The sequence below is a fragment of the Streptopelia decaocto genome (assembly GCF_964273445.1).
Source record: "Streptopelia decaocto genome assembly, chromosome: 1".
NCBI classification, from domain to species: Eukaryota; Metazoa; Chordata; class Aves; order Columbiformes; family Columbidae; genus Streptopelia; species Streptopelia decaocto.
Window position 1 is genome coordinate 61,627,685 of NC_138663.1, and position 13,069 is coordinate 61,640,753.

The 13,069-nt window shown below is 43.3% G+C and overlaps 1 protein-coding gene and 1 long non-coding RNA gene across 2 annotated transcripts in view; both read left to right on the forward strand.

Annotated features, from left to right (window-relative positions):
* The first annotated feature begins 1,599 nt into the window (after positions 1 to 1,599).
* On the forward strand, positions 1,600 to 7,279 carry LOC309436634. Its single transcript, XR_014183384.1, has 4 exons — positions 1,600 to 1,851; positions 4,815 to 4,934; positions 5,346 to 5,492; positions 7,046 to 7,279. It is a non-coding gene; the product is annotated as an uncharacterized lncRNA (long non-coding RNA).
* A 3,141-nt stretch (positions 7,280 to 10,420) lies between these two features.
* Positions 10,421 to 13,069, forward strand: part of BRAF (B-Raf proto-oncogene, serine/threonine kinase) — an 85,478-nt gene continuing 82,829 nt past the window's right edge. The window contains exon 1 of the mRNA XM_082063329.1: positions 10,421 to 10,704. Coding sequence (XP_081919455.1) covers positions 10,561 to 10,704 — 144 coding nt within the window. The 5' untranslated portion in view covers positions 10,421 to 10,560. The remainder of the gene's footprint in view (positions 10,705 to 13,069) is intronic.

Below are 13,069 nucleotides of genomic sequence, written 5' to 3' on the forward strand. Positions count from 1 at the left end.
TCATTTGGTAGAACCAGGTCTTCTCAAAAATGGCTGTTTCACCTCCTGAGATTTCACTATAAAATAACGATGATTCAGCCATTATTGGTGTATGTCCTAGTATTAGGATAACCCATTGTTTGCTGGGAGTGTTAGTTACGCTCATTTTGTTCCGGAAAATACAGTCTTCTCTCCATAGCTGGGATAGAAATAGGTGCTTTCCTACCTCCCTTCTAACCCGTGCTCTGTCATTTAGGAATAGACATTGCCTGAAGAAGACCGTGTTTTGTGAATCACAGGGTGTAGACAAATTGGAAGTGGATTCCGAAACATGCCAGGTATTAATGTAGTATGTCTATTTAGGAGGGGAAGGAGAGTTTCAGCCATATTCTGAGGGGTGAAGATGGGAACTCTTATGCTTTATACAGTTATTAATACAGTGGGATATCCATTTTAAGTACAAATAATCAAGTTCAATTAGACTTTTTTTTTTTTTTTACTTTCCCCATAGAACGAATCTTTTCACCATTTAAACTCTGCTGTGTTTTTTTTTTTAAACAAAATTTCACTCTTCTCAGGGTATGTGCTACTGTCCTCAGCAGATATTTGGATGACTGTTTTAATTCTTGATAGGAATAACGTGGTTAGCTGATCTCCAAGGGACTAATTGCAAGTCAAACCCTTAACCTCTTTCCAATCCTGAATAGCTTTATTAAGTGCCACTGCTTCCTTATTTTACAGTGCTTTAACTATGTCTGTCTTTAATTATATTCTGGTATAATATAGTCATGGGTGCTGAGTACTGCGCTGATAATCACAGGGTTTTTTTGTAAACAGGTTGACCCAGTTGCTGTATATATCCTATAGGCAGTGCAGCTATTGCCAGAAGCTCTTATTATTCAAAGTCCTGTGGGCAGGCAGAAGTTCACTTGCATATGATGACACTTTGTAATGGTGAAAGAAAAAGGCAGTCTTCATTTCTGGCAAAGGTACCAGTTTGTTAAAATATATGTGCTTTGCTCAGGGAAGTATTAACTTGAAAAAAGTTTCTCGTAATTGTGGAAAGAGTTTATTCTACTTATTAAAGCAATGTGCTAAGTTTATGCAGGTCAGTGAAATGCACCTGAGTTACTCTATGGTTTTAGACAAATGCTTTGTCTTACTTGCCTACGTTTCCTTAAGAGTAAAATTAGAATAATGATCACTTAGTGAATAGTGTCATGAGTGTAAGCTGCTTCTAGGATGGGAATTTACCCCAGGAGAACCTTGTGTAAAGAGCAGCTTAGTCTGGGTATGGTAGGACTTGTACCTCAGTGTATTTCAGAGCTTTATCTCAGAGACATGATGACAATTTTAACACATAAAATAAGCTGTGGTAAGTTACTGTGTTCACTGTCCTGCTTTAGACATTAGGACCTTCAAATGATGAAAAAAATATTTATTTGGTCAGAAAAAAAAAATTAAAACCCTATTTATTTCTTAAAATGTAAATATTTCTGAAAATTTAAAGTATCTGTGTACATATTCCTCTACCACTTTGAGTTTGAAGACCATTTTAGGATCATTTGAAAAAACAACAATCAACAAAGTCTATATGTTTTGGAGAAACTTCACAAATCTGAAAGGCTGCTTTGATGAGGGAATTACTCTGTTTTGTATGGTTTTTCTTTCTTTTAAAGCACAAACGAAAATATGCAAAAAACCACAAGTGCTATGGGGATCTTGGGAGGATTCCTTTAAACTCAATTCTCCTCTGTAACTGCCTGATTGTGACACTTCTTGTAAATCCCTTGGGAGTAGATCCTGGAAACAAAATCCTTCAAGAGGACTCTCTCTTCATTATCTTGAACAATACTCTTATAATAAATCCTGGTAAGAATTAAATTATCTGTGTAGGACAGATATTTAGGTGGATCTTTCTGTGCTTGCACAGCTGGGATAGCACAAAGAAAAGCATTTTAGTCTCTTTTTTTCTCTTCTTCACTTTTTCTTGTCCTTTTCCTTAAGTGTAAGAATAATGTCTTGAGTACAGAGAGGAAGGAACAGGTGTGAAAACATCTGAAAGAATCTGCTTGTGAAGGCTCAGTCACAGCAGAGCACAGCTATAGGGTGTTCCAGCGGTGAGGAGGGTGACTATGTAGACGGATGTTAGAGGGAAGTCAACACCACACTGGCTCAGAAATTCTTTAGGCTTCTCTAAGGGGATAAATATGAAATCAACAGGATGGTGGTCGTGACATCAAAGTGTCATTATACAGACTGTATTGAAACGTTTTGGATGGAATACTGGGGAAAAGTGAAATATTTAGAAAAATTGAAAAGACTCCGAAGAAGTGGGTTTGGCTTCTGTTGTCTGAGTCAGGCAGAGCCAAGTGTTACAAAACATAGCACAGGGACCACTCCTCTCCTGGAAGAGGAGACAGACTGGGTGACTTCATACATTTTCTCATATCATAGCTAGGGCTATGAAAACAAGTCTTACCAAGAGCTAAAAAAGGATTTTTATACCCATTAGGTTTTCTGTCTGTGCTTGAAAGTACTTTACTTCATGCTCCCTAAATCTGTTTGTAAATATTTCATAGAGTTCAGAGGGTATCTCCCACTTCAGTTGTTTTTCTGTAGGTCTGATGTTTGCCTTATGGGCTGTTTCAGTAAATAGGCTTTCAATGGTATTAGGAGTGAAAAGTACCCAAGCTTCAGAAAGTTTAAAAACCATTCTAGTGCCACACGCAATGGTGTGTCACTGCAAACGCATAACTGTAAATGCATCACATTCCTCAATTTCCCTTGCAGTCTTGCTTGGATAAAAGTGAATGGGGTCACTTGGCCCCAGTCTTTCCGAAGAGATGTCTAAAATGTGATTCTAGATTCAAGCAGCTACAGAAGTGGCCTAATTTTAGAAGCTGTGTGAATGTTGAGTATCTCCAACTTGTATCAATGGGACTTAACTCTGAATAACAACTAGGTAAATCCTATGCCAGCAAACAGGGTTGTAGTCACCTTACGCTTTGACTGGTAGCGGTCTCTTCAGGACAGCATTGGTGAAACAACGTCTCTCTGGAGATGTCGTCCATATGTGTGCAATAGGTGCTTCCCCAGTGACATTCAGTGTTGATCAGAATAAAATTAGGCTGTTTGCAATGTTTGCTAAAATACTGCTCTGTCGCCTGACACCAATACAGCCAGCAGTGTGATGTGTCTCTGTATTTTCAAACTCAAGTTGCTTGATAATATCATCAAGTTTATTAATAAACATTAATGCCCTCTGAGGACAGATGGCAGAGTATTGACTAGGCATGCAAACCACTTACAAATAAGATAAAATGAAGATCTAAGCTGGAGCCTTGGAGAATTCCCCCAGAGGGGGGTAACAGAAATTGTGTTCATTTACCGAAACAAATGTGTCTTCTGGAGAGAGAAGTCATATCATATTAAAAAGGAATAACCATGTCCGAGAGCCTTTAGCATAACCTCAAGCATCAAGCAATCCACAGCGTCAAAAACATTGAGAGGCCATTGACCGCTGCACCAGAAACTTTGCCTTTGGCCAAGTGCGTACTCGCAGGAATGATGAGAATATAGCAATGTGCTTCAGAGACTGTCCTAGTTCCCACATGCTTGGCAGGCAGCTTGTCTCTTTAGGAGAGACTAAATGTCTGTGGGGCTTGTGTTGTCTCGGTGGTAGTGAGGATAAAAGGACAAAGATGGATTGTGAACTGTGATACTGACTCTGTCAGCAAAAGACATGTTTAAATACATAAGATGTGTGCATGGGTATTACAATATCAGCATTCATTTAAAAAGATTATCCATCCTGTTTGGCCTGTCACTGAAAAATAGTAACTATTAAAAAAACTCCAGTAAAGTGGGGTATTGCCCTGAAAAACCACACTCAGTCACCATGATCTCTCTGTCTCCTGTCAAAGCTACAGTTTCTGTATTTGATCCAGATTATTGATTTAGCCCTTCTGGACTCTGAAATTTTTCTTTACTCCAGACTGATACCAACCCTAATGGACTTTTTCTGCTCAGTGAAGAGGCTAGAAACCAAAAGGTGCAGTTACTAACTAAACTGTTGTTAGATCAGAGATGTAGAGAGTTACCAACCCATCTGTAAAGTGCTGGAGGATCAAATTACAGCAGGTATACAGGTTGTGGGAAGATCAGCAAGCCTGGATATTATGAAGGAAAATCCTAAGACTGGAACATAATTCAACAGTCATCTTCTGAACAGCAAAATAACTTGTTTGAGGTGGAATCCTCTCCTGCCCTTACTTGGAACTCACTCAATTGTGTTAGCGCTTTTCTGTGCCTAAATGGGATGGTTTTGAGTTATGAAATGTGATTGTTCACACTGGAATAATAATGCAAGGAATCTAAAACTACTTAGTCCATAAAGCTGATCAGCTTATCACTATCCAACACAAAGGACTCAGGAAATCAGATATCTGAAAAAGCTGAACGTGTCAAAGCAATGACAAAGGATGGTGAGGCAACAGGATGGTCTTGACTGATCCTCTCAAACGTGAGATTTGGTCACAGTTTCACTCAAGCATACCAGGCCAGGAAAATCAGTGCTTCTTACTCCTTCGTTTCCCTGTTTTCATCTGCTGCTCATTTCCTAGGAGAGCCAGCCATACCTTCTCCTCCACTGACTACTTCTGCTACTTTCTCTCTCCATCTACTCTTTTGTCCCATCCCACCCTCTCCTTTTCCACTGGTTGCTGCTTCTCTTAATGGTGGTTTCAGGGCTCATGCTCTCTCTTGATGGCTCCTTATATGCCACATTTCTCAGTATTTATGCTACCATTCAATAAAATGTATTGTTTTCTCAGCTTCTCATGCTAGCAGGCAAGTGAAAGCAGGAAGCCAGCAGAGAGAGAGGCAAGGGGACTCCAATGCAGCACATGCGTTGCTGGGCCATGAGGTCGCTACTCAAGCAAGGAAAGAAACAAGTCAGTGTTTTGTCCTCATGATGCTGAACAACATGCAGGGTGGAGGAGAGACCGATAAGCAAAGTCACTCCTGTGCCCCAGTCCCATCACCTTTCCTGCTCCCCACCACCTCCCACATGTTGCCTCCAAAGGAAAACGTTTTGGTTTTTACTTTCTGCAGGTCTAAGGTGTGGTTTAGGGAGAGAAGAGCAACAGGTTCATAAAGAATGGCTCTAAATTATGCCTGAATCAAATGAAAACTATATAAATACTTCCAGTATCACTGCAAGAAAAATCGGAATATGTTATTATTTACATATAAAAGAAAGCTTGTTAGATCAACATTTCTTTTAATGGTAGAATGATAACTGAGTTAGAAACCTGATGGATTCATATTTTCTTCTCTTTTTCCTGTCTCCTCTTTTCTCCCAGTTTGCACCCATCCTTATCACTTCTGCTCACATATTTAACTCAAAGAGCTATGAAGCCTCCATTAACTGAAAAAAAAAAATATGGATGAGATTATTCAGCTGCCAAGTTCAAATCACCACCTGAATATTACTTAATTTCTCACTGAAGGTATGAATGTTTGAGTTTCAGCAGTGTCACAGAATGGTAAATCTCATGAACTAAAAGTTCTCAAAAAGCTACCAAAGAAAAAATACGTATGATCTGTCCACGAATAGTTTAAAGAAACAAACAAAAAAGCAGCTTTGCTTTGTCTGTTGCCTCACATTACAGAAGTCAGACAGCGGGCTCTAGAAATATGAAAAGATGTATAGTATGTCTTAAAGTGAGTGAGATAATACCCCTATATAGGTGTTAAAGAGAAACTGAAAAAAAAATCTGTATTCTTTCCTCAAAAAATATCTTCAACATTGTCATCTTAGAGAGCAAAGTGATTTTCTTAAGTATATATTATTCTGACTGGTAATCAGAAAATGACTGAACTCTGGACAATGGCTTAATTTTTGTGCTGCTTCCTATTTTCTGGCCAAGATTACAGGGAACATGGCTGTTGTCATTAGTATCTGTGTTCCATCAACATTTGTATTTCTGCTGTTAAGACTGAGGATTAATCTGATATATAAACAGTATCATTGCCTTAGATACAGGAAGTTGTGCACTTTCACTTCGTACTACAGCACGTAAAAATGACATACATTTTAACAAGCTTTAGAAAATCTGTTATTATTTTCTCACGGTGCAGAATTTAATCCAGCATTTTCAAATGTACATGGGCCAAGTGCAAATGCTACAACGTATGGGACAAATACTGTCTTTTTAGTGTGTGAAAAAGCTAAGTGGTTTTTGGAAACTTGGACAATTTTTAAGGGCACTTTAGACATCCAGAGTTTAATATGTGTTGAAATTTCATACTAGTTTGAAAAGTCCATTTCTATTATCATACCAATATGAAAATTTTTAATTAAGAAACTAGAAGGCTGGGGGGGGTTTGGTTTTTTTGGGGTTTTTTGAGATACTGTCTTCTAATGAAAGAATATCATAAATGTGACTGGTAGTAGGTTTCATCTAATATTTCTTTTGGACAGTCCCATTTTGGGGCACTCCATTAATACTTTTTTTGGGGGAAAGGATAAAGATGTGTTCAAATGCTCACGATGAGACAGTTGCTGTCAGGTACCCATATAATATTTTTTACTGACTCATTAAAACAGTGTTCTTTGGAAGTTCAGGTGTTCATTAGATCAGACAAATGTTCTGGTAGTGGGCAATCTAGCTTAAGAGTCTTTGGCTTTTAACAGCTGGACTTGTCTCCTGATCGGAATTAAAATTAAAAAAGTCCGAGGAGGATCAAACCCCAGTGCATAACTAAGAGTTTGATGGGAGGTGGCAGGCTTTGTGTTTACAAGTATGCATTACCTGCTGCAATACCAGATAAACTGGCTGTGCTGCATTGTAAATCAAACAGCCAGTGCCCTGAGCAGCCCACAGATGGGACAGCAGAAACCAGCCTTTCACATCTTGGTTCTAAGCTGGATTTTGATCTGCATTGCTAATGAATGCTAATCTCTGTAAAAAATGTTGATGGTATCAGTTCTTAGCAGATAGGACTTCATATCATCAAGAAATAGTCAAAGTTAATAATGATTTATCTTCCATCCTGACAGACTGAGCGAAGAGACCAAAGATGCCACGACGTGGAGGAGCAGGAAATTCCGTTTGTCCTTAGGTGTGGATGCTCTCAAACAAAAGGAAAGTGTAGCATAAATAGATTTCTGTCTCCTTCCTACACCAGTAGCTTTTAAAATAGTATGCTGTTCTTCATTAAAACAAAACCAAAACCAACCAAACAAAAAAACCCACAGTGTACTGCCTATTTCATGTATTTTGGGTGGTCTGTTATCACAAGTACAAAATATAGTAGGTTAGCAATGTACTACGATAAGTGAATATTACAAATATATTATGTGACTAAAATGACCGTTTTGTTGATAGTACTGATGTAATTCTCCTGTTGTATCTTCATAAGACTGATGTGGAGCTTGATTAATTGAGTGAGTTACATTATTTCATTCTAACTTTGTCCTCACAACAACCAAAAAACTGCTGTCTTTTGGCTGCTTATGATCAAGAAGTCTGTTATGTGTGAGATCATTATTTGTGTCTAATTACAGACTTTGCTGTTTAGTGGCCTTTGTGCCCTTTCGGATGAAAAGAATACCTAAGCCCAGCAGTTGGACATCAGAAGCCACTGTATGTAGGTAGTGTGATGCAATCCTTCAAAATTAATTTGATCTCAGATAATGAAATAAAAATTAAATAATTATTGAATGTATTATAACATTCCCTCCTTTTTAAAACTAAAACTACAAAATAGTTTGCAGAATTCCATGTGTGGAGTTGGATTAGTTGATCTGAAGAGGTCCCTTCCAACTGAAATAATTCTGTGACTGTTCTGTAACTCTGCTGTGTTCCCCGTTTTGGTCACCAGTTGTCAATATTAGGGTTTAGAATTGCAACCCTTCAGGTGATACATCGAATGCAATAACAAAGTCTAGTAAATATATATTATATGAATGCAAATCTTCTGAAAAAAATCAGCAGCTCAGGAACAAAGGCACGCAAGGTTACTGAAGTCATGGGGAAAGGTATTGCAAGGTACAGATTGATAGTAGCCAACTAATTCCACTGCTAGAGTTATGTCGTGGACATAAATTGCCTGGGGAATAAAACAAGGGCTATGACTATGTTCTGTGCATTGAGACTAAATTATTCCTTGCTATTAACTGCGTTGAAACAAATGGACTTACCCAGTCAACCCACATTCCTCTGTTGGCTTTTCCATTAACACCACCAGGCTCTGTGGTAGGAGAGCCATCTCCTATAACCTCTGCCGCCTTTTCCTTCAGAGATCAGAGACACTTGTCCCAGCATTTAGTTCTCAGTATGTGTGTTATTTTCCAGAGTCTGTGTGCACTTTTCACTACCATTACACATTCACATCGCACAGCAGGAATCACTGATAATTATCCTCTTCATTAGTGTGGCTATTAGAAATCTCTAAACTTGGCAAGCTGCTTAGCTTGTACATTTCGTTCTTACACCTTTATGCAGCATTTTTGTTGACTTCACTGCAGGCCACCAATTGTAGGAAAACCTAGGCTCCTATCTCAAGAAAGCATAGCCTTTCAGATAATCAGTTAAAATCCATTTAAATATTAACTAGGTGATTTTGCTTATTTCTCATTTGTCTTCAGAAGGTGTTTAATACTGCACAGTTCTCTGCAGGAAAGACCCTGAGCTAAATTCATGCCTAAAGTTCCTTCCCTCCATACCATGGGCACTGTTTTTCCTGACTCCATTGTTTTTTTGCTGTGTCCACACAGTAAATTGACGTTGCATTTATTTACCAGTTACAGCGCTGCCATTATCGAACTGCATTTGAAACACTTTTACACACCAATGGCCCCAGTGCGAAAGGTGAAATATAAACCTCAAATCTATCATCAGGTTTATTACATTGAGAGGTTGTATGGTTACATATTCACAACCGAAGTGAAACAAAGATAAGGATGTTTGCACTTGCATATTTAAACTCAGTATTTTAATTGACTACCATAAAATATATCAGGTCATGATAGAACAGCGTTTGCCCTCTCTGAAATCCTGCTGCTGTTCTGATACATAAACTTTTCTTTGCAATATATTAAAATACTCTTAATAATTTGGTATTTATCATAACAATGTTTTCAGCGAGAAAACAAAATTCCTGATGTAGTGAATGCTTTATGTGTGGGGTGGCACTTCAATGGGTGCAGCATACAGGGAATATGACACGGGTCAATCTTATACTTTAAATGGGAGCACCCTGCCACTTTGGGGGAAGATAGCTGTGGGCACACGGCGGGGAACAGGCCACCAGCTCCAGCTCCTCCTCTTTTTGGAGGTGGAGGGAGCAGCATTTCCCAATGCACTCCACCCAACCACATTGGTTCCTCTGTCATTTGCAGCAGGGGACCACAGCCCACGGCAGGTCGTGCTACATGAGCCCACCCTGGGCTGTCGGAGAAGGGGCTGCACTTCTTGTCACGCAGACAAAGAGCAGACAGGATGGATGGATGGATGCTCCTATTTGGGGACTGGGATCTGCTCCCAAACCTGCAGGCTGGGCAAAGCTGGCCAGAGGATGAGTGAGGTGTTACCAAAGAGAAGGGAAGGGTCCTGATTTTTGCTGAGCTCACAATCAAACCCATCTCCCTCAAAGCACTGGGTGTACATAAAGCACCAGTTTGGTACGTAAAGCACCAGCTTGCGGCAGCTCAGGGTCTAAATGCCATTAACGGCAAAAATAGGGTGTTTTATCAGTTCAAGCGATGAACCATTTTAATTATAACTAGAACTATAGTTTTCGGATGAGAATGTGATTTTTTTTTAAGTATCTCCGTCGCTGTCGCATGGTACATCTTTATGAAGATTTATCTCAAAGCCACACCACTGTTGTCAAATGACGTCAGACCGGCCAGGGTCTAGCAGTCCCGCTCCCCCCTTGCCTGTTCCGCCGTCCACCACACTCCTGTTCCAGCACGCAATCACCTCACACACTGCGTCAGATCCCATTTTCTTCTAATTTTAATCCCGCCGGCACCTCGGTCTTGCTTTTGTTCCACACGCCGTTCGCGGGGTCCCCCGGGCCTTCACGGGGGACGCTGCTGGGAAAGACCCGCAGGCCAGGTGGGGAAGTGAGGTGACCCCGCCGCAGAGCCCCCCCGGCACTTGCTGTTCAGGCTCCTCCCGCCCCGCCAGCCCCCACCACCGTCTCCCACCGCCCCGGGCCCGGCACTGCCGACTGCGCTTCCGCGCCGCCAGGGGGAGCTGCGGCGGCGGGGGGGGCGGAGCCGCGGGGAGGGGGCGGGGCCCGCACCCACGTTCGAGTTCCCAGGGCGACGGGTGGTCGCGCCGTGACGTCAGGGTGTTTCCCAGTGACGTCAGCTGGCTCATGCGCAGTGGCCGCGGCGGCGATTCTGGGTGACGTCACGGGCCGGGCGTGACGTGCCGGTGGCGCGGGCCGCTGGGAGCTGGCCGGGATCTGCGCTCTCCCCCCTCCCACTACGGGTCGCGGCTGGGGGCGTCCCGGCGGCGGGGACGCGGCTCCCCCTCCCTCGCCCCAGCGCTTCGATCCAAGATGGCGGCGCTGAGCAGCGGCAGCAGCGCGGAGGGGGCCTCGCTTTTCAACGGGGACATGGAGCCCGAGCCGCCGCCGCCCGCGCTCGGCGCCTGCTACGCGGGGGGCAGCGGCGGCAGCGGCGACCCGGCCATCCCGGAGGAGGTGAGAGGCCACACGGCGGCTGCGGCGCCCACCCGAACCCCGCCACCCATCGCGCCCCCGCCCCCTCCGGCCAGCCCGCAGCCGGGGGCCGCCGGCGGGCCCGGGCGGAGCGGCGGTGCGGGGCTGGCCGGGGCCCCGCGGGGCAGGGTGAGGCGCAGGGCTGGCGGGGATCCCCGCGCCGGGGAGGCCCCGGCCTCCTCCCACACACCGGCGGCGGGGGCGCCGCTCCCTCCAGCCGGCGCCGGTGGTGCAGTGGCGGGCGGGGACACTCCGCGCCTCGCCGCGGCCTCAGCCCCGCCGCGCACCCCGCGGCGCCCGGGCCGGCTGTGTGCGGGGGGCGGCCTGTGCCCCCGTGACGAGGCTGCGCCCCTGGAGCCGCGGGGGCCGGGGGTTCCCCCACCGCGCTCCGGCTGAGGAGGGGTGGCAGGTCAGGGTCTGATTTCGTGCAAGCCCCCAGCCGCGCCCCGGGTGTCAGCCTTGCCGTGACCCGGCGGCTGTGCCTCGCACAGGTTTTGCGTGGGGGTTTTGTAATGTGTTCCCCCTCCCCCCTGCGGTGGTTTTGAAACACCTGAAATGTATTTTAAAACCGGGTATGGTTGCTCCTGTGAAGGTTGGCTCAGGGTTTCTGTAAGGAGTGTGAGGAAATGTCAACGGGCAGGGCACTGTGCAGGCACTGGGGATGTCAGGCCTCTGGTTTTTGTCTCTCTGACATACTTCCTGTGTTTTGGGGCACATTACTTAACTTCCCAATCCCACGGAGAGCAAGTGGTACTGCCTGTTTTGCTAAGGTTGAAGTGTAAGTTGCTAACACTTCTGAGATGTTTTCAGAAGGTGGAATAAAATGTACCGTAACAGCGCAAGGTATTTTGCAGATTCGCATACTGTAGATGCTGAAGTCTGAACAAATTGCCAAATACCGTGCATGAAGTCTGTTCGGGAAGTAAATACAGATGCCAGAAGTGCTGCCTTCTTGTTCTGTGCGTTTGTTGCTGAAGATTATTTCAGCTCAGCTTTCCTGGGCATGTCTGTGTGATCAGTGCTGGACCTCTCACCTGTGAGCAGAGTACTGTGGCTCTGTGAGGTGCTGAGCCCACCAGCGAAGGGCTCTGTGCTGCTCTGGGGGGAGAGCCTACAGTGGGGAAAACAAGCTGGCTTTGATCATCAGCTCACAGAGGAGTCCGGCTTGACTCCCAGCTCACCACAAAAAGACTTTTTGTCCATTTTATTTATTAATAGCATAGTGGATTTTAGTGCAATTAATGTGTTGAGAAGTTTGACAAGTACCAGAGCTCATGCTGGCCAGAAAGGGGAAATAGGGAAGGAGTCTGCCCCTACAGCTGCTGATGAGAGGTGAGATTGATTTTCTCATCTTAGGGAGCTACTGGTGTACTTGCTGAAGGAAGGCAAAACTCAGCAGTATACATGCATTTTACACCTGACCAGCAGGGTGATTAAATGCTTTAAGTAATGCAAGTCTGGTCTTAACTTTCCTGAGTAAGGAGAAACTCTCACCTGGTCGAGAAACCTAAATATCTAAAGAGTGGGGTTTAACAAATTCTTTCTTTTTGCCAGCAAAATGGGGTTAAAAAGCTTCTTGCTGATTTTTATTATGCCCAGATTGTGCTGGTAGAACTGTGCTTGGAACTGAATTTCTCAGTTATTTCTGCTGTAAAAAAGACAAATCTCTGTGGAATTATTTCAGTAACTGGTTTATATTGTGGCCCTAGAAACAGTACTATCAATACAGCTGAGTTAGGTAAATAAATTGCAGTGCAACAGAGGAGAGGGGGGGAAACAGTAGCAGGAGGCAAGATTTTTTTTTTTTATTATTTTTTTTTAAATTGGTTTTCATACTAAGGGGGACGTTTTTGAAACTGCCATAAGTCACTTCAATTTCAAAAATATTTTAGCCTGTGTCATCATTGTAATTTAGCATTTGGAGTCAAATATATAGTGCAGCTTCCCTTCCTGCCCTGCCATCTGAATATCTTACATCCGTATGTGAGAGCAGGGGACAGAGAGAAGCAGTCTGGTATCTGGAACACCTACCAAACAGAGGGGTTGGTATGTCACAGGTCAAGATTAGGAAGTGTGTGGAGGTACTCTTATGTTATTAAAAAGCAAACTTCTTATGCATTGGAAATACTGAAACATAAAGGTCTAAGGCAAAGCTGGTGATAGAATTTTGGTTTTCTGATGTGGTTTTGTTCTTTAGTTAGCTAGTTCTTCCGTAAGTCATAAGTAATTAAATTTTGTTTACTGCGTAAGTACACCTATTACTTCATCCAAACCTGTGCTTTTAATAAAGTTCAATAACAAAAAATTGCTGATATAGTTAAAATGGAAACTACCCTTAATACAAAAA